Below are 22,436 nucleotides of genomic sequence, written 5' to 3'. Positions count from 1 at the left end.
ATGACGCGGATGCTACGCTACAGGACTGTTTTGCTAGCACAGTCTGGAATATGTTCTGGGATTCATCCAATGGCATTAACTTCTTTGGGATAAACCCCCCTTCTCTCAATTTCCGCCTGAAGACATACCTTAATCTAACTGTCTGTAGCTCAGGCCCAGAAGCAAGGATATGCATATTCTTGGTATCATTTGAAGGAAACACTCTGAAGTTTGTGGAAATGTGAATTGAATGTAGGATAATATAACACAATAGATCTGGTAGAAGAAAATACAAGGAAATAAACATATGTTTTCTGTTTTTTATTGTTGTTGCATCATCTTTCAACTGAACAAGAACAGCCAAACATTCAGATATGATGCTGGGGATAATTTCGATGCAGAACATGAGAGGGCAAAAGTATTTGAGAAAAGTTTCAGACAGATATCTTCAGGAATGAGTGCGCTACATGACATTGAGCATGTAGTCACCCAGGTGTCCCACACAAGTTGCCCAAATGTACCCAAGTGGCCAAATTGGTACAGTGATACATTTTGATGTAAATAACTATATACAAAATACTAAAATGCTATTCTAACACCCCCCCAAAAAAAATACAAATAATTAAAAAATAACGAAAATTTTTAAAAAAATTAAATAACAAGGGTAACTATTTACACACATTCAATGTATAATGTACAATATTGTGAAGACCCTCAGTCCTCTACACAATATTGTGCTGCTGATGACATGCCCCATAGCAGTCTCTTTCTGCTGTAAAGCAGAAGGTTACTGAACAAGTGGTGCAGGTGATGGGGCATTTCCTGTGACAAAGTGCACACCGACGCCTCCCTACTGTGCCCTTTTTGGCCTGAGGCACATTCAGGCCTGCAGAGATGAATTTGGGCAGGTGAACACCACTGGTTGAAGCAGTAGAAGGGACAGAGGTAGAGGGGACAGAAGGTGATGCAGTGGACTTGCTGTAGCAAGCAAGCTCCTGGATGAGCAGCTCTCTGAAGGCTAGCTGTGAGATGGGGGGGCTGTCCACAGCTCTTAGCCATTTTCTTCTGGAGGATGAAGGCATTCACCACAGCAATGTCGATGAAATGATAGAAAAATGTATTGTACCATTTCATTGTCTTGTGGAGAACATTGTAGTAACCTATCAGCGCATCTGACAGGTCCACACCTCCCACGCCCTTGTTGTAATCCTTTATAGCTGCAGGAATGGGGACATGTATGGTGGTCCATGCCCCAGTTGCATCCTTCACACGCCTGACGACGTGATCGCCACTGAAGGACTTGTGGATGGTGTTGCACATGACCACCTCTCTGGTATCCATCCACTTCACAAAGAGCAGGCCATCTTGGCGAATCCATCTCATGGTATCCCGCTCAGCCCGCTTAGGCATGTCATTCACCTTGGTTTTCGGAAAGCCCACTCTGTTGGTCCGAATGGTGCCACAAGCCCACACATCCAGCTTCCTCAAGTCTGTGAACAGGGTAGGGCTTGTGTAGAAGTTGTCCACAAAAAGTTTGAAGCCCTTCCCAGCAGTTGAAAATCTAATAACTCCATAACGGAATCATAACTGAGTCCCTTACCGGTCGCAAAACTGCTCTTCCCCTCATAAACAAAAAAATTGCACGTGTATGCACATGCAGAATCAGCCAAAGCAAACAGTTTGTAACCCCATTTAGTTGGTTTGTTACGCATGTATTGTTTTAGGCCAATTCTGGCCTTTGAGGCTACCATCCTCTCATCGATGGAAAGGTTCTGGGCGGGCTGAAAATAGGTCTTGCAGGCCTCAACCACACTGTGGTAGAGAGGCTCCACAAAATAAAACCTATCAAACCTTGGTGTGCCTCGCTTCTTCTCGATGTCCTCATCAACTTCTGGGTCACTGATATAAAGCGCCCGTGAGATTGTCAGAAACCTTTTGCATGACATGACAGTGGAGGGGAAAGGCAGTTGATAGAGGGGAGCAGTTTTCCAGTAGTCAGTCTTTCAGGGTTTTCAGCTTCACAAGACCCATGTAAATAACCATTGACAGGTAGCAAAACAGATCTGACATGGAAATGAGCTTCCATCCCTCTTTCTTGCCTGCCTGCTTCTTAGCACCATACTTATTAGTGTTCAACACCAGGGAATCAACAACTGATGAGGTGAAAAACAGCTGAAAAAGTTGAATTGGGCTGTACTTTGAGGTCATGTCCAGCTGAGGTCCTGGTGGCCTTTTCGGTCTAAATGTTGGAGGAAGTGGCTCGACATCCTCCTCCAGCACAGAGTGCCAATGACCCTCTTCCTCTCTGTTTGCAGGTTTATCTCTTCCCCACCTCCGCTTCTTTGTCACTGACTTCACTGACTTCACACCTGGCCGGACGGGGGTAGGTGTGGAGCCGGAGACAGCAGGGGTCCGGCTGGATGAACCAGCTTCAGTGGGGGATGGGCACCTTGGCAGTGGGGGCTCCCAGTCAGAATCGGTGGGACTGTGAAATAAAGACAGACACAGACACAGATTATATATAGAGGGAGCCAAATCACTATGGTGCGGTGTTGTTCCATTCTACCCCATTCCATGTTTAGATAAAATAAATGTTAAAATGTTTTAATATATACAGACACACAGACACACAGACACAGATTATATATAGAGGAGGGAACCCAATCACTATGGTGAGGTGTTGTTCCATTCTACCCCATTCCATGTTTAGATAAAATACATGTTAAAAATATCTAATATATACATACATACATACATACAGAAACACAGGCACAGATTATATATAGAGGAGGGTACCCAATCACATACATACACACACACACACACACACACACACACACACACACACACACACACACACACACACACACACACACACACACACACACACACACACACGAATGTAGAGCCATATGTACTTTACACATTTCATTACACATTTCATTACTTATTATATATGGCAAATAAAATAAAAACAACTCAAATGAATAATATTTGATATTATTAATTTCAAACAACGGCATGAGAAGTACCTACCGGTCCAACACTGCATCCTCTCCGTACAAAAACATCTCCTCGGTTTGCGAGTCAAAACTGTTGTCACTATCTGACTCATCTTGTAGTAATTCCGTCTCACTTTCTCTATCAATTTCGTCGATAATATCGTGTAGATCTGTATACCTAGACTTTGCCTTTGATTTCCCAGATTTAGTTGCCATAATTCTTCAGATAAAACTGCGGAAAATGCTCTCGAAACAATACTGCTATGTGTAACCAGCGTGGCTGCTTCAGGTAAAATTTTCAATGGCGAATGAGTGTCTTTACGCTCGAGTTTCAAGCAAGGGCTAGTCTTCCCGGATATAACCATCACACATTGCCGTTTACCTCAGCTCATTGGCTATCTACCAAGCTAGATTTTAAGACAATCAGTGGTCATTGGGCCGAAATACAGTCAATCAACGAAGCACTGGTCATATCATTGGTGTGCAATGAGGTCATTGTTTGGTGTGTTCAAATCAGTTCCTTTCGGTCAATACGTCCCGCGAAAAGAACCATGAAGTCGGGTTGTGTTACTAACAAACAGAGGATTGCAATGAAACCAACCATGACTAGATAAATGTAAGTTTAGTGTGAGTAATTACATCGAATGTTTCGTCGAAAGTTGAAGGAGACGGAATTCATGACACAAGCCGTTAACAAAATGTTTCATGTTAGGCTAAAAATGGATTTTATCTGGCCAACATCCGGTGAAATTGCAGAGCGACAAATTCAAATGACAGAAATCGTAATATTAAACATTCATGAAAATACAAGTGTCATACATCATTTAAAAGTTTATCGTCTTGTTAATCCAGCCACTTTGTCAGATTTCAAAAAGGCTTTACGGCGAAAGCACCCCATGCGATTATCTGAGGACAGCGCCCTGCACACAAAAGCATTACATACATTTTCCAACCAAGCAGATGTGTCACGAAAGTCAGAAATAGCGATAAAATAAATCACTTACCTTTTGAAGATCTTCATCTGGTTGCAATCACAAGGGTCCCACCTATATAACAAATGGTCCTTTTGTTCGATAAAGTCCTTCTTTATATCCCAAAAAAGTCAGTTTCATTGGCGTGCTAGACTCAGTAATCCACCGGTTTCCCTCGTTCAAAATGCATACAAATGAATCCCGTAGGTTACCAATAAACTTCTTCTAAACAAGTCAAACAACGTTCCTAATCAATCCTCAGGTACCCTATTATGTAAATAAACAATAACATTTAAGACAGAGAATACCAGAGACCATTACCGGAGATAAATAACGAAGTATGCGCACTCACCTGAACGCAGTACAAACACTACAGCCAAAATGGGAGCCGCTTAGAAAACTACAAATTCTAGCAAATTTTTCAAAAAACAAGCCTGAAACTCTTTCTAAAGACTGTTGACATCTAGTGAAAGCCCGAGGAACTGCAATCTGGGAGGACTTCCTTTTATATTCACATTCCCAGCCATTGTAATCAGAGGTGAGAAGAGAAAATTAGAAAAACAAATGTCTGGACAGATTTTCCTCGGGTTTTCACCTGCCATATTAGTTCGGTTATACTCACAGACATTATTTTAACAGTTTTGGAAACCTTAGAGTGTTTTCTATCCAATACTACCAATTACATGCATATCCAAGCTTCTGGGCCTGAGTAACAGGCAGTTTACATTGGGCACCTCATTCATCCAATCTTCCAAATACTGCCCAATAGCCTGAAGAAGTTAATGAATTCCACCCCGTAGCACTCATGTCGGTAGCCATGAAGTTCTTTGAAAGGCTGGTCATGGCTCACATCAACACCATCATGCCAGAAACCCTAGACCCACTCCAAATCGCATTCCGCCCCAACAGATCCACAGATGACGCAATCTCAATCACAGTCCACACTGCCCTTTCCCACCTGGACAAAAGGAACACCTATGTGAGATTACTGTTCATTGACTACAGCGTTCAACACCATAGTGTCCACAAAGCTCATCACTAAGCTAAGGACACTGGGACTAAACACCTCCCTCTGCAACTGGATCCTGGACTTCCTGACGGGCCGCCCCCAGGTGGTAAGGGTAGGCAACAAGAAGACTCTAGTTTCAGCTCCTGGCTGGCTCTGCACTGTATTTGGGGTTCCTGAGTGGCACAGCGGTCTAAGGCACTGCATCTCAGACCCTAGTTTGATTCCAGGCTGTATCACAACCAGCCATGATTGGTAGTCCCATAGGGTGGTGCACAATTGTCCCAATTGGATCCTCAACACTGGGGCCCTTCAGGGGTGCATGCTTAGTCCCCTCCTGTACTCCCTGTTCACTCACGACTGCATGGCCTAGCACAACTCCAACACCATCATTAAGTTTGCTGACGATACAACAGTGGTAGGCCTGATCACCGACAATGATGAGACAGCCTATAGGGAGGAGGTCAGAGACCTGGCAGTGTGGTGCCAGGACAACAAGCTCTCTCTCAATGTGAGCAAGACAAAGGAGCTGATCATGGACTATAGGAAAATAAGGGTGAACAGGCCCTTATTAACATTGATGGGACTGAAGTGGAGCGGGTTGAGATTTTCAAGTTCCTTGGCGTCCACATCACCAACAAACCATCATAGTCCAAACACACCAAGACAGTTGTGAAGAGGGCATGACAACACTTTTTCCCCCTCAAGAGACTTAAAACATTTGGCATAGGTCTCCAGATGCTCAAAAAATTCTACAGCTGGCAACTGCTCGGCATCTGATCGTAAGGCGCTACAGAGGGTAGTGTGTATGGCCCAATTTGTTTTTACATTGCTGCTACTCGCTGTTTATTATCTATGCATAGTCACTTTACAAATTACCTCGAACTACCTGTACCCCCACACATTGACTTGGTACTGGTACCCCCTGTATATAGCCTCGTTATTGTTATGTACATTTGTGTTACTTTTTGCTTGATTCCATTTTTTTATTTTAGTTTATTTAGTAAATATTTTATTAACTCTATTTCTTGAACTGCTTTGTTGTAAGTAAGCATTTCACGGTAGGGTCTACACCTGTTGTATTCGGCGCATGTGACAAATACATTTGATTTAATATCGAAAAGATCAAGCAAAGCCAGAGAAAAAAATACCATCAGCAGCCCATTATTCATTAATACTTAAGACCTTTCATTTCACTCAATTCAACTCTCAATCCATTTCACTTCAAATGGTAAAACTTGAAATTATTTTAACCTGGTATTTATAGTATTTCACAAAAACAACTAAGGCATTTTACCTGTCAGGTCAACCACTGTTTCCTGGGGGGGAATAAAATAAACATTTGAATTGTGAAATGTGACTTTACAAACTACCAACCATTCTTGAACTTGAAATGTTATAAAACAGCTTTAAAAAGTTGAACCAACTCTTGTGTCCTATAATCAGTACTAAGCTACTGCCAAATAGATGTCCGATTATTGAATTTAAATTTAGAAGCAATAGGGCCAAAATGTTTATTTCTTTAGAGTCTAGGACAATGGGTGGGGGGTGTAAACTGATATATGGAATTGTTTTAAGGTGGTCATACTATGGATCATTTAGCTATTTGATTTAGAATTTTAGGGCCCCTTTAGGTATTCCCCAAAATAAATTAAAAAAATTATTAAATATTGATTTTGGCTGCTAAAGCCCATAGAAATGCATTGAATAACACATTCATAAATGGCAAAACTTCTGCGAGCAGGCCTTTCTAATCAACCTTGCCCGGGTATCCTGGAAGGATATTGACCTCATCCCGTCAGTCGTGGATGCCTGGTCGTTCTTTAAAAGTAATTTCCTCACCACCTCACTTAAATAAGCATGCCCATTTAAAAAAAAATGTAGAACTAAGAACAGATATAGCCCTTGGTTCACTCTAGACCCGACTGCCCTCGACCAGCACAAAAACATCCTGTGGCGGACTGCAATAGCATCGAATAGTCCCCCCGATATGCAACTGTTCAGGGAAGTCAGGAACCAATACACGCAGTCAGTCAGGAAAGCAAAGGCTAGCTTTTTCAAACAGAAATGTGTATCCTGTAGCTCTAACTCCAAAAGGTTTTGGGACACTGTAAAGTCCATGGAGAACAACAGCACCTCCTCCCAGCTGCCCACTGCACTGAGGCTAGGTAACACTGTCACCACCGATAAATCCACAATAATCGAGAATTTCAATAAGCATTTCTCTACAGCTGGCAATGCTTTCCTCCTGGCTACCCCAACCCCGGCCAACAGCTCCGCAACCCCCGCAGCTACTTGCCCAAGCCTCCCTAGCTTCTTCTTCACCCAAATCCAGATAGCAGATGGTCTGAAAGAACTGCAAAACCTGGACCCGTACAAATCAGCTGGGCTAAACAATTTGGACCCTCTCTTTCTAAAATTATCCGCCGCCATTGTTGCAACCCCTATTACCAGTCTGTTCAACCTCTCTTTCGTTTCGTCCGAGATCCCTAAGGATTGGGAAAGCTGCCGCGGTCATCCCCCTCTTCAAAGGGGGTGACACTCTAGACCCAAACTGTTATAGATCTATATCCATCCTGCTCTGTCTCTCTAAAGTCTTCGAAAGCCAAGTTAATAAACAGATCACCGACCATTTCGAATCCCACCGTACCTTCTCCGCTGTGCAATCCGGTTTCCGAGCTGGTCACGGGTGCACCTCAGCCACGCTCAAGGTACTAAACGATATCATAACTGCCATCGATAAAAGATTGTACTGTGCAGCCGTCTTCATCGACCTGGCCAAGGCTTTCTTATCTATCTTTCTTATTCTTTATTCTTATCGGCAGACTCAACAGCCTTGGTTTCTCAAATGACTGCCTCGCCTGGTTCACCAATTACGTCTCTGACAGAGTTCAGTGTGTCAAATCAGAGGGCCTGTTGTCCGGACCTATGGCAGTCTCTATGGGGGTACCACAGGGTTCAATTCTCGGGCCGACTCTTTTCTCTGTATAAATCAACGATGTCGCTCCTGCTGCAGGCGACTCCCTGATCCACCTGTACGCAGACGACACCATTCTGTATACATCTGGCCCTTCTTTGGACACTGTGTTAACAAACCTCCAAATGAGCTTCAATGCCATACAACACTCCTTCCGTGGCCTCCAACTGCTCTTAAACGCTAGTAAAACTAAATGCATGCTTTTCAACCGTTCGCTGTCCGCACCCGCCCGCCCGACTAGCATCACTACTCTGGACGGTTCTGACCTAGAATATGTGGACAACTACAAATACCTAGGTGTCTGGCTAGACTGTAAACTCTCCTTCCAGACTCATATTAAACATATCCAATCCTAAATTAAATCTAGAATCGGCTTCCTATTTCGCAGCAAAGCCTAGTTCACTCACGCCGCCTAGTAAAACTGACTATCCTACCGATCCTCGACTTCGGCGATGTAATTTACAAAATAGCCTCCAACACTCTGCTCAGCAAACTGGATGCAGTCTATCACAGTGCCATCTGTTTTGTCACCAAAGCCCCATATACCACCCACCACTGCGACCTGTATGCTCTAATCGGCTGGCCCTCACTACATATAATCGTCGCCAGACCCACTGGCTCCAGGTCATATATAAGTCTTTGCTAGGTAAAGCTCCGCCTTATCTCAACTCACTGGTCACGATAACAACACCCACCCGTAGCAAGCACTCCAGCAGGTATATCTCACTGGTCATCCCCAAAGCCAACACCTTCTTTGGCCGCCTTTCCTTCCAGTTCTCCGCTGCCAATGACTGGAATGTATTGAAAAAATAACTGAAGCTGGAGACTTATATTTCCCTCACTAACTTTAAACATCAGCTATCCAAGCAGCTAACCGATCGCTGCAGCTGTACATCACTCCAGTGTTCATTTGCTAAATTGTAATTACTTGCTACTATGGGCTATTTATTGCCTTACCTCCTCACGCCATTGGCACACACTGTATATAGACTTTCTTTTTTCTATTGTGTTATTGACTGTATGCTTGTTTATTCCATGTGTAACTCTGTGTTGTTGTTTATGTCGCACTGCTTTGCTTTATCTTGGCCAGGTCGCAGTTGTAAATGAGAACTTGTTCTCAACTAGCCTACCTGGTTAAATAAAGGTGCCATTTAAAAAATAAAATATTTCATATCTCTAAAACACACCTGTGTGTGGAGACAAAAATGTCCCATCTGGCAAGAGTAGCCGATACTGACATTCAGAATGGTTCCCACCCACAGCCTCCCTGCCTGACACGCAGCCTGCAGAATAGAATGGAATGGTTATGTCTCTCTGTCTGTCACTGACCTTAACGTCATAACAATAGGAAAATCCACCCCAGAGCCAGAAGTTCACATCACCTAAGTTCATGAAGTCACTGCAGTGTCTAGCTTGTTGGACTACTTTATGGAGCAGAAAAATGCTTGGCACTGCTTTTAGGGGGAATATTTTTAATTCATGGCACAAAAAAAGTACTTTTGTCATTGACACAAAGTTCAACAAAGGCCCCAATAGATGTTGCAAATTAGTACAAAACTTACATGAAAGTGAAGACATCAATTATTTATCTCTATTCCATTAAATATTCAAGTGTGGTGAGACACACTTAGACACCTTGCCTTAAACATAATGATTTAGAACACAGTACACTCCACACACACACCAGCAATCCACTGTATAGGCAAATAATATCCATAACAGTGTTCTTAAGTGTATCCAGTCTAGGCCATCAGGCATCTCTGCCCACTGTGCAGACTAAGAGAGCAGTACACTGATTCACAACGTGTTAACAGGAATACCTTACCCATAGAAGAACAATACACAACAGATACATGAAAGAGACTAATGAAAAGAGACTAATGAAAAGAGAGACAAATGAGAGTCAAATGAAAAGAGAAATGAAAGCGAGACAAATGAAAGTCTTTCAAAAGCACCAAGTCTTACATTCATATCCTCTTCATGTAACCCACTTCTACAGTTTGATTCATTGCAGAGCTGGTGCTCAAGCATACTGTCTCAAACAATCAATATCTTTCAAGAGGACATGTAAGCACCAGAAAGTCAGAATCCAAGTTCCTCATAGAAAGCAAAATTATGTTGCTAATTTTTCTCAAGTCAAAGTACAAGCAATTATCCCACCTTGTATTTTGTGTTTCCGTCACACCTGTTGTGACTTTCTTTTATGCAACAGGACAGTACATTATCGCATAAAAACAGTTTGATGGAAACATGGCTAATGATGCCAATATGTCTCTGGACAACGTACCCAACGACAGTCACCAAAAGATCCTCTCAGAAGTCTGCTGGTCGTATCATCATGGTGGTAGCACGGAGAGAGTAACTAGACCCTTTGAAGTAGTGCCACCTGATCCCATTCAGTTTACCCATGTTCTGACCATGACTGTAGTACATCCCGTTCAGGTTCGATGGTCCACAGGCATCGAACCACCAACCTGAAGGCATAGAGAGAAAGGCAGAGAGAAACAAAGAAAATAGATTTTAGGCTTGATGTTACACTATCAGAGAACTATCAAAGTCATCACTGTGTGACCTCCCTGTAACCTCTGATTATCTCTGGATAGCTTTGTTGCAACGCCAAGTAGTCAACAATTGAACTTGACCAGTACAGAGAAAAAAATGTATGAAATGTATGCACTCACTACTGTAAGTCGCTCTGGATAAGAGCGTCTGCTAAATGACTAAAATGTAAATGTAAAAATGTCAACACTAGAGCAGACTCCAGCACTCCTCTCTTTGGATAGCTTTGCCCCATTCTGACCTCTGACCTTTCATTACAGGTGAGAGCGGAGTATGAGGGCAACTAACAAAACATAAATAGTCTACAACAATCTCTGTGAGCCCAACACGTTTAGACCAGCTACTTGGGGGGGGGAAATGCTGGTCTAGACATTGATAAGAGGATAAAGACGTATGTTTGTTGTGTATTTTCTGATGTACATTCTGGATCTAAATCCTGATGAGATTGTAGATTCTCATTCTTAATAGGAATTTGACTGTCATTTTGATTTATTCTGCTGGCCAGTTCCCTGGACTTCTAAACCAGCCATGGCATGTGTCCATCATTCTGTAAAATGCTGAGGGCTGCCACCTGGCTTCACCAGCTGAGATACCATTCTCTGCTTTGATATGTCAGTAACAATGCTGAATACATACTAACTGGCTCTGGCCTGCTCTGTAGTTCTTCTAGACCGGAAATAAAGTGGGTGAGGGTGACAGGGAGGTCAATGGGTTGAAAATGTTTTACCAAAATGACAAATGCTTCACCTAGCATAGTCTGGGTGGGTGGTTGTTGTTGTCTTATAGCTTCTACTTATCCAATCATTTCAGTTCTACAGGAGTACATACAGAGTGCATGTGTTTAGGGGTTAATGTGGACTTTAACCTCAGACATACCCCCGGTAAGCATGAGAGCACATTTGCAGATGCAGTTGTCGTTGTCCATATCCTCGGTACTGAAGTCTGCTCCGTTGATGACCAGGCTGCTCTGTCTGCCTGCCGTTCCACTGTGACTCTTCAGGAACAGCCTGACACAGTCGCCAGGGAAACACAGAGGGAAATAAAGCAGAAGCACAATGCTAGTGTCCTTTAGCTGCTGCAGAATGCTTTGTTCTTGTTCTCACCGTGTGCACGCTGGAGGACAGAGATTCACCACCACGCTGTTCTTCTAATCAAAATAATATGTACCGCCCCTTGCAACCTGGTCTCAGAGCATTTCATATTATTCTGTACATAAATCCAAGACACTCCATTTAATATTATATGTTTCGTTTCAAATGGTTACATGAGACAGATTGTTACTTAAGGCAAAAATGTACCTCCCCTTGTTCTCACTGTGTGAACGTTTGAGGACATAAATTCACCGCCACACTGTTCTTCTAATCTACTACAAAGAATATGTACCCTTCCAAATAAGTGTCTTTGAAATTCTCGTACGCTATATTAAAACCAATCACACCTGTTGCTTTTATAAAGAAAATCCTGGTTTATGAGGACATTGTCGGTTTCCTCGTTTGTCTCAAGCTGTATGTGTACTTCCTTGTGAACCCTTTGCACTCCCTCCTGCATTGTTTGTCCCTATCTACTGTACTGCATGTCAAGCAGCAGCAGCTCCAACTGTGGTTTATGAGTCAGACATCTTTGAGGTCTTGCCAGAACCAGGTGATGGATAATTCACGGAAGAGAGAGACCCTATTTTTAGTCAGTGGTCTTGTATACTATGTTTATGTTGAATACTGTGTCTATGTTGAATACTGTGTCTATGTTAGACCATTATATATACAGTACAACAGTCACTTTGAGAGGGTTGATTAGTTCAACATATCAGGCCTCACAGCACGAAACCACATTTTCTATGATCTTAACGTATTTAACAAACATTGTTCAATTAATTAATCTATTACACGACTATGAATGACACAGATCATGAAATAAATTACTACATATCACAATTGAACTTGACCTGAACACTGGTGTTCATCAATTATAACGTCTCTATTTATCTGTGGTCCTCTGTGTGGTCATATATCTGACCCATCAAAGTCTCAGGCTGATCATTAATGTGGCTTGGCTGCTATGGTGACCAGGTGTTTGGCTCCTGTACAGTGACTCTGTGTCACATTAAGTACTGTAGTTATGGAAGGCAGCCTGGCTCTCTGAAACCCAGTGTGTCTGAAGAGCTGCAAAGTTGCTTAGGAGCCATGAACAGGGCGACCATGTCTATCGACAACATCTTGCTATCAGATGTGTGTGTATTCTTATGTATTGTTGGATACTACTGCACTGTTGGAGCTAGCAACACCAGCATTTAGCTAGGTATTACTGCACTGTTGGAGCTAGGAACACAAGAATTTAGCTAGGTATTACTGCACTGTTGGAGCTAGGAACACCAGCATTTAGCTAGGTATTACTGCACTGTTGGAGCTAAGAACACCAGCATTTAGCTAGGTATTACTGCACTGTTGGAGCTAGGAACACAAGCATTTAGCTAGGTATTACTGCACTGTTGGAGCTAGGAACACCAGCATTTAGCTAGGTATTACTGCACTGTTGGAGCTAGGAACACCAGCATTTAGCTAGGTATTACTGCACTGTTGGAGCTAGGAACACCAGCATTTAGCTAGGTATTACTGCACTGTTGGAGCTAGGAACACAAGCATTTAGCTAGGTATTACTGCACTGTTGGAGCTAGGAACACCAGCATTTAGCTAGGTATTACTGCACTGTTGGAGCTAGGAACACCAGCATTTAGCTAGGTATTACTGCACTGTTGGAGCTAGGAACACCAGCATTTAGCTAGGTATTACTGCACTGTTGGAGCTAGGAACACCAGCATTTAGCTAGGTATTACTGCACTGTTGGAGCTAGGAACACCAGCATTTAGCTAGGTATTACTGTACTGTTGGAGCTAGGAACACAAGCATTTAGCTAGGTATTACTGCACTGTTGGAGCTAGGAACACCAGCATTTAGCTAGGTATTACTGCACTGTTGGAGCTAGGAACACAAGCCTTTAGCTAGGTATTACTGTACTGTTGGAGCTAGGAACACAAGCATTTAGCTAGGTATTACTGTACTGTTGGAGCTAGGAACACCAGCATTTAGCTAGGTATTACTGCACTGTTGGAGCTAGGAACACCAGCATTTAGCTAGGTATTACTGCACTGTTGGAGCTAGGAACACCAGCATTTAGCTAGGTATTACTGCACTGTTGGAGCTAGGAACACCAGCATTTAGCTAGGTATTACTGCACTGTTGGAGCTAGGAACACAAGCATTTAGCTAGGTATTACTGCACTGTTGGAGCTAGGAACACAAGCATTTAGCTAGGTATTACTGCACTGTTGGAGGTAGGAACACAAGCATTTAGCTAGGTATTACTGCACTGTTGGAGCTAGGAACACAAGCCTTGTGTACACAACCAGTAACATTTTATTGGATTTGAGCTGTAGGCCCATTTAATGCCACACTCCATAGAATAGCTTTCCTTTTAAAGGCTGTGATCTTCCTCTATAAGCCATGTTTAAAATAATGGTATTTATTTACATACATTCCCAATAACGGATAACACAGTATATACTGACTGCTATGTACTGTAAATTACTTTTCAATTTCCACTGATGGACTCTGTTTACTCTCCCTCTCAATACTACTCAAGAGTTACTCTAATAGGTCTTTGTACATCCTTCCTTCCATCCTTCTTTGTTTAACTGGTTAGTAAAAATGTGAGCCAGGTAAAAAAACAAATGGTACAAGTGTGTTTGTTTGTGTGATCACACGTCCGTGTGTGGGTGAACTAAATCAGATTGAGACAAAGCTTGCTGGTTATCATTCTAGGAAATATATAATTCCCTTTTACGATCTTACATTTTATTTAGTTAGTAATGGCATTGTGAAATGAGGCAGAGCCTCTCTTTCCCTAAGAAGCTGTGTGACAGTAGTTTGTTTTGGACCATCTCCATGACAAGTATTGCAGAATGGCCATGAAATAAGAATCTAGAGACCAAAATTGATTCCATTCCAGAACTCAAAAAGATTGTCCAGTATGTTTTTGAAGAGACAATAAATGAAAAAGTAAGAATTATGATCTGCTGAAGTCCTAGAAGCCTCAATCAGAAGGTTATGGACAAAGAAGTCAAGCAAACTGAAAAATGTATACATTCATTGATTACAAATCATGATTAGAGCCACCAGTGCCTCTCCATCGTTACTGTGATGGAAATACAACACCAAGCACATCATTGTCAGTGATAGAACAAAGTCCAATATCTCATTCCCACTTCATTAAAAATATACTGCAGGTCCTCAAGCAAGTATAGGCAACCACAGTTGAGTAGTTGAGTGACTATTTAAGTAGGAATGTGGGCGTATTTAGTGGAGAATGTCCTATGATCCTAAAAACTGTACTGTAGGTACGATACAATGCGCAGAGATACGACAAAACTTAATTTCCTCCGCTTAGGGTACATACAGATGTAGGATCTTAATTTGAGCCAGTTTGCTAGAGCAGGAAAATAATCCTGCAGCAACAGGAAATCAGAATTATTATGTGGATTTTAATTAATGCACATTTATGTCGGGGTTGAAACATTTTTCTTTAGGGCAAATCAAGTCTGGGTTTTCAAAGTGGAAATGACAAACTTTAGAAGCTTTTTTAAAACTCAAATACACCACAAGTTAGCATTTCCTTCTGTGCAGGAAAATTCTCAGCAACAAAAGAGTGATCAAATTAAGATCCTACATCTGTAGCTGATATCAGCACTCCTACTGTGAGACTCTAAGAATACGGCCCAGAACACATTGCTGGTATCCTACCTGTAATTCTGCTTCTCGCTGCCGATGTAGAAACGGCCATAGTGGGAGAAGGCCTGCTGTCCGTCCCAGTCGGTCACTTCCACCCTCAGGTTGTAGGGCCTCTGACTGGTCAGCAGGAACACAAACTCATTCCCCAGCCAGTGTTCTCCAAACAGACTCCCAAAGCCCTGCAACAACACAACAGCACAGGAACACTTGTAAGCCTTGTCTTCTGTTTTTGTAGTGTAAGGCAGCTTGATGTACAAGTACACCCCTTGGACAGGACACCAGTCTGTCGCAGGGCCTTGTCCCAGCAACACATGGTGCTATAGAAAAATAATGAATGTCATATCTTTTTTTAAAGGAATTCTGTTCTGTGTTTTACTCTTTTTTTAAGAATTCTGTTCTGTGTTTTACTCTTTTTTTTAAGAATTCTGTCCTGTGTTTTACTCTTTTTTTAAAGAATTCTGTTCTGTGTTTTACTCTTTTTTTTAAAGAATTTTGTTCTGTGTTTTACTCTTTTTTTAAAGAATTCTGTTCTGTGTTTTACTCTTTTTTTTAAAGAATTTTGTTCTGTGTTTTACTCTTTTTTTAAAGAATTCTGTTCTGTGTTTTACTCTTTTTTTTAAAGAATTATATTCTGTGTTTTACTCTTTTTGTAAAGAATTATGTTCTGTGTTTTACTCTTTTTTTAAATAACTACGTTCTGTTTTACAATTTTTTGACAGTGGTGAATTGAGGGAGACAGACAGATGAGTAGATAACGATATATTTATTTAACTAGGTAAGTCAGTTAAGAACAAACTCTTATTTTCAATGATGGCCTAGGAGTGGGTTAACTGCCTTGTTCAGGGGCAGAATGACAGATTTTTACCTTGTCAGCTCGGGGATTTGATCCACCAACCTTTCGGTTTCTGGCCCCCCACTCTAACCACTAGGCTACCTGCTGCCCCTATAGAGAGAGAGATATAGATAGAGAGATATAGCTAGCGAGACATAGATAGAGGTAGATAGATGGAGAGAGAGCGATATATAGATAGAGAAATAGAGATAAGAGAGATAGATATAGCCTCCAGTATTTATGCTGCAATAGTTTGTGTCGGGGGGCTAGGATCAGTCTGTTATATCTGGAGTATTTCTCCTGTCTTATCCGGTGTCCTGTGTAAGAATGCTCCCCCTAACTCTCTTTCTCTCTTTTCTCTCTTCTCTCGGAGGACCTGAGCCCTAGGACCATGCCTCAGGACTACCTGGCCTGATGACTCCTTGCTGTCCCCAGTCCACCTGCTGCTGCTCCAGTTTCAACTGTTCTGCCTGCAGCTACTGAACCCTGACTTGTTCACTGGACGTGCTACCTTGTCCTGGACCTGCTGTCTCTAACTCTGAATGATCGGCTATGGAAAGCCAACTGACATTTACTCCTGAGGTGCTGACCTGTTGCACCCTCTACAACCACTGTGATTATTATTATTTGACCCTGCTGGTCATCTATGAACTTTTGAACATCTTGGCCATGTACTGTTATAATCTCCACCCGGCACAGCCAGAAGTGGACTGGCCCCCCTTCATAGCCTGGTTCCTCTCTAGGTTTCTTCCTAGGTTGCTGAGTTTCTAGGGGAGTTTTTCCTAGCCACCGTGCTTCTACATCTGCATTGCTTGCTGTTTGGGGTTTTAGGCTGGGTTTCTGTATAGCACTTTGTGACATCGGCTGATGTAGAAAGGGCTTTATAAATACATTTGATTGATTGATAAAGAGATAGAGATTTAGATATAGACAGAGAGAGATATAGAGCGATAGGTTGGATTCTGCAGCACCAGTACTAGACCAGACCGTGGAATTAATCTTTCTTTACCAGAGACATTTTACAATATATCAACATTTGAATGGTGATCTAAGAACACCATGTTTAGACTCAACTTAAACAGTTTCCTCTCTCCTGTCATTTTCTCTCAGAAGTGTTCAATCAGAGGCCATCAGTGTCATTATGAAACACTCCCAAAAGAGGGGTCACCGAGCCAACACATACCCGTTGTATGCCAGCGTCTTTGCCAGGCTATACTCCACACTTCCTTAGCCCCTGACAGGAGGACAGTCCCCTCTCGCTCAGCCCAGAGGCCAAGGCCTTTTTAGCCACGGGGCTCTGTCAAGGCCTAATGGGGCTGGCAGTGGCAACACAGTGGATTCGTCCTAAATGGCCCATATTCATTTTAAAGTACAATACTTTTGACCAGGTCCCATAGGGCACCCTATTTCCCCATAGGGCTCTGGTCAAAAGTAGTGCACTATATAGGGAATACGGTGCCACTTGGGATGCACAAAGTCTGTTTTGTGCTATGCGTTTGTACTTGCTCCTTTTTCTGTTGTAGTTTGACATATACATTCATATGGTGGAATGTTTTGCAATGTAGAGATTCATATTTTCCCAAAAATCTACCAAGTTTCAATACCGGGAATAATTCCTATTTATCTCGAGAGTCCTGGGAAATACTGCAAAAATCAGACGTGCCCTTTTAAAACCAAGATGGTCACTATGCTAAGGTTCTCCCCAAATAAGAGGGGTGCTGTGCCACCTTGTCGGCTTGGCTGCGCCACTATGGAAAGATTTCAGAGCAAATTAAATGTACATTTAGTCATGATAGTTATTCTATCTTTGATCGCCAGCGCATTTCAGAAGTAGCCCCACAGAGCGCACTCTGAGTATAGTGTTGTTTCTTTGTAACGGCAGTCAAACAAAAGTCAAATGACCAAAGTTGCTAAACTTGCTAGATAACCTCCTTCAACGATGACAGAATATCTCCCATATTTGGCTAAATCAAGTTGATGATTATACAGAAAGCAGATTAGCTCATGAATAACAGGGAGAGGAAGTGGAAATAGTTTAAATATCAAGGCATCTTAACGAGGACTGTTTACACTGCTATATATTCCTCTGTCCCGTCCCGTCCCCCCGTCCCCATGTCTTTGTGTGGAATTGTTTTGTGTTACGTGTTTTATGTGACGCGCCAGGCTGGTTTTCCATGATCCGTGTTTATTTCACGAAGTATATTTCTTTGGTAAACTATAGCTTTTGTGACTGTTTTCGCGCTTTGCACTTTTGCCATTTTTGCTGGAGGTTTTGACGCAGTTGCGTCCGTCTGTTGTTTGCTCCTGCCTAAATAAAGTGTAAAGTGTGCGCCTGTTCACAACTCTCTGCTCTCCTGCACCTGACTTCGCTACCAGTATGCACACCCGTGACACACACGCTCTTTAATAGGCTATACTGTAGGGTTTCCTGTAGGGTTTATTAACTGTATTCGGGTCGTGTGTGCAGTCCAGCGTGACCGGCAGTGTCAATTATGCGTGCGCTTTGAATTTATGGCGACTTTGTGTCAAATATGCTAGACTAAAGGCTTCCATGTGACAACCTGTTTGGATAATGTCCAATAAATGTTTATGTTAATCTTTTGCTGAGGGATTTCATTAGTGCAGACATTGGGGAATTTTATTGTAATTTCCCGGGTCTTGTCATGTATTTTTGGGGTAAACGTGAAAAGTGTTACCTGTACAGTCCCGGGATCCTGATTACCCATGTTAATCCCTGGTGCTATGTATTCACCAACATCAGAAGAATGCTGTGAGGATATCCCACCCTGTCCTCCTCACCATCTTGTACTCCTTCCATGTCCTCCGGAAGTCCATGGTTCCGTCTTTTCTCCTCTGAATGACGGACCATCCTCCCCCTGCTGCCTCCATGTTACAGTAAACCTACAGAGAGGGAGAGAGACAGAAAGACAGTGACATGAGTAGCTTACACACTACTCTCACACATGCAGTGCATATCATGACAATAAAGACTGTTTCCTGTAAAAGGAGTGACTCCTGTAGATGAGGCTCCCTGGTCCTTAGTTTTGTGTACCATGGTCAGGCCACAATGACGGAATGTGTCCTAAGCCCAGGGACGTAGCTCAGTGTAACCATGGACACTGACAGCAGCACAGCTGATAATGGACAGCAACACACTGTTGCCAGTCAGCCATCTGCGGCTTGGCAGGACACTACTGAGGAGGAGGACATCTGCTGTGTAGCTGTGCTGAAGAGGCCAGCCAAGAGTATTTCCAGCTCCAGCATATCACCCAGCCAGCCAGCCAGCCAATACCTGACATGTTCCTGGGATATTGTTGTTGAATCTTTTGGCAAGCTGCTTTAGAGTACCGTATATTAATTGCTGCCACTTCACTTGCAAGTTAACTAAAGTAGGTTACAGTCAAAAAAAGTGCAGCCTTTTATTTTTTCATGTCTGTTTTTGCTGTTTCCATGCAGAGGTAAAGCCAGGCCTGCGTATATCATCTAATATATGCCTCTATATTACACATTCTGCTAATAGAATTTACATCTCTTTTCCCCCTCTAATATTTATTGAAGATAATATCAAGTTTTCCGTACCTTTTTGGTCTCCTGTGTGTTGATGTGAATAGTATATACTCCACTGTTGTTGAAGCCAGCTTGAAAGATTTCAGAGCAGTCCCGATACTTTCTCTCCTCATGAGATGAATCGCTCTGCTTAAAGGCAAGGTTGCTGTTTGGGACCACTGTTTAAATAGATAATTAAATAAGAGCAAACACATTATCAGCTAGGCTCCAATTTGAATGCATCCAAAATCCTTTGTAATCAACAGCCCAGAATGGGTCAATTCCTATTAGAACAGGTTCTTATGTAATCAACAGCCCAGACTGGGTTAGTTCCTATTAGAACAGGTTCTTATGTAATCAACAGCCCAGACTGGGTCAGGTCCTATTAGAATAGGTTCTTATGTAATTAACAGCCCAGACTGGGTCAGCTCCTATTAGAACAGGTTCTTATGTTCTGGAATGCATCTTCTTATGAACTTAGAACATGTGGACATTGAAATTAAGGCCGGTCCGGACCAAGTTTCAACCTATTCTCAACGCCCATGGACATCAGCCGGTGCTCACTGGGTTAGTCCAGCCTTCTTAGTCCAGTTATAGGCTTTATCTGTGCCCAGAGAATATCTTGTCTAAACCTGTGAACATTTGGCACAATATATCCTCCAGTACCTCTGTTGTATTTAACCCTACCTAGAGTTTTTAAATTCAACTCCTTCTTCCTGCAAATAATTACTATCTATGCTATGATATTCATACCCCAGAGTATTTTATTTATACTTTCTGTAACAGGAAACATTGGCCCCAGTATCCATCCAGTACCTCCAGACCCTCTGTCCATAGAGCAGAGCTTCAGCAGACTGTTGACGGTGTCAGTGAGCTGCTGTTGTTGGCTAAGCAGGATACTGTTGTTGCCAGTGGCCTGGTCCAGATGGGTCTGTAGCTCTGTGATCACACTGTTCTGTCTGGCTACCATCTGCTGCAGGCTGGACCTCTCCTCCTGTAAGGTGACCAGCTCCTCATGGTGCCCAGACTCCAGCTCCTGCATCTTCTGCTCCAAGAGCCTGATCAATACAAGTGATTTGAAAATCAGTTGATCAGTCAGTCAGCCAATAAATCAAGACAGAATTGTTCATGGGAAGAAAATCATTCATGTTGATTTGACCTGTTCTTGTCGTGTAGCTTGCTGATCTCTGTAGAATGGTGGAGGAGCTTGGTCTCCAGTTTGTTGGTGGACAGAGAGTTCTCCAGGAGCTGAATCTCCAGCCTGGAGGTCTGATTCAACACCTGTCCATCAGGAAGCTGTTACTATCATTCATATTCACCCAGTCAAGTGTATAGACATCTATATAGGCTAAAAGTGGCACCATGTATTTTAATGTACTTCATAGGCCTATTCATCCAATCAAATGAGGATAATTGCTGAGTAGGCTACATGATTAAATAGTAAGTGTTACTGATATCATAACATGCACTTGAATGTTCTTTGGAGAGGGATATTTGTATATGATTCATACTGCACCTGGATCTCTACGTCTGTCAGTTTCCGTGTGTGCTGGGCAGTCTGGGTCAGGAGGTTGGTGCCTAGATCCAAGATGGCAGCTGTGTGGTTGTGGACAGCACTCTGCTGTAGCTGAGCCATCTCCACATTCAGACTGTCCTTCACATATCTCTCAATCTGACACATAAACACAGAGGTATGAAGGGATGTTTAGGGATTTACCTCTCTCGCCAGACTCAGGGTGTTCTGCACACTCACATTTAATTTCTAGGAATGTTCTCCAACTGGCTTAACATTGAACATGTTCTCACATAGTTCAGAGAACGTTAAGAAACAACTTCCTTCTGTGGGAATTTCAGTACTTCAGCATAACGTTTCCTACAGGTTTCCTCTTGGTTCTATTTAAAGTAATGTTCTCAAATTGTTCCAAGAACGTTAAGAAAACTTTCCATAAAAACACAAGAAAACTTTTGTAATGTTCAGAGAATGTTATAAAAATGTTATTTAAAAACATACATCCCGTTCTCAGAACGTTAAGAAAACGTTCCAAAAAATCGTTCCATTCTCAGCATCACCAAAACTCTATCCTCTGTCTTGTTAAGTGTTTGATCTTAATGAGTGTTTGTTTCCTTTTAAAATGGGGTCTGTTTGAATAGACAAAATGAACAACTGTGACTGCGTAAAAGAACATGACACGCAAGCTCCATACTGGTGGCACAGTGAACTAATTCCATGGATAGACGACAGAAGATGATGCCATGTCACAATAAAAAAGAAATGTGTTGGATGATTAATGCAAACACATTTATAGGATTAGTGTCTGATAGATAAGTTGTCTGACAACGTCATGAAAATGTGCTTTGTGTCACGACTTCCGCCAAAGTTGGTCCCTCTCCTTGTTCGGGCGGCGTTCAGCGGTCGTCGTCACCGGTTTTCTAGTTGCCACCGATCCACGTTTTCTTTTTCCATTTGTTTTGTCTTCATTGTACACACCTGTTTTCCATTTCTTAATTAGTGTTCCCTATTTAACCCTCTGGTTTCCCCATTGGTTTTGTGAGTGTTTGTTCCGTGTTAAGCTGTCGCGTATGTTTGTGAGCTGAGTTTGCATTCCTATGTGGAATATTTTGTTGTTTTGTTGAGTAAAGACCTTTATTACTCATTCTCGATGTCCTGCGCCTGACTCTTGATACTTTGTTATGATTCTGAACCATCAGATAGCAAGCAACAATGACAAACAATCTGCCATGTGGGCAATCGTAGGTGGCTATTTTTAGCTAGTTTTATCTTGT

At 42.3% G+C, this 22,436-nt stretch overlaps 1 protein-coding gene across 1 annotated transcript; it reads right to left on the bottom strand.

Annotated features, from left to right (window-relative positions):
- Positions 1-285: 285 nt before the first annotated feature.
- Positions 286-21,324, bottom strand: LOC123739003 (angiopoietin-1; the record flags this gene model as incomplete). The annotated part of the gene is given in 9 exon segments (XM_045713586.1): positions 286-2,464; positions 10,223-10,409; positions 11,371-11,501; positions 15,287-15,453; positions 18,906-19,007; positions 19,686-19,831; positions 20,469-20,710; positions 20,812-20,933; positions 21,169-21,324. Coding segments are annotated over 8 exon segments (1,227 nt in total), but the record flags the coding sequence as incomplete, so codon positions are not given.
- Between the last annotated feature and the right edge of the window lie 1,112 nt (positions 21,325-22,436).

The sequence above is a fragment of the Salmo salar genome, unplaced genomic scaffold (assembly GCF_905237065.1).
Source record: "Salmo salar unplaced genomic scaffold, Ssal_v3.1, whole genome shotgun sequence".
Taxonomy (NCBI): domain Eukaryota; kingdom Metazoa; phylum Chordata; class Actinopteri; order Salmoniformes; family Salmonidae; genus Salmo; species Salmo salar.
Note: the sequence above shows the minus strand (reverse complement) of the source record. Positions and strands in the feature narration are given on the sequence as shown.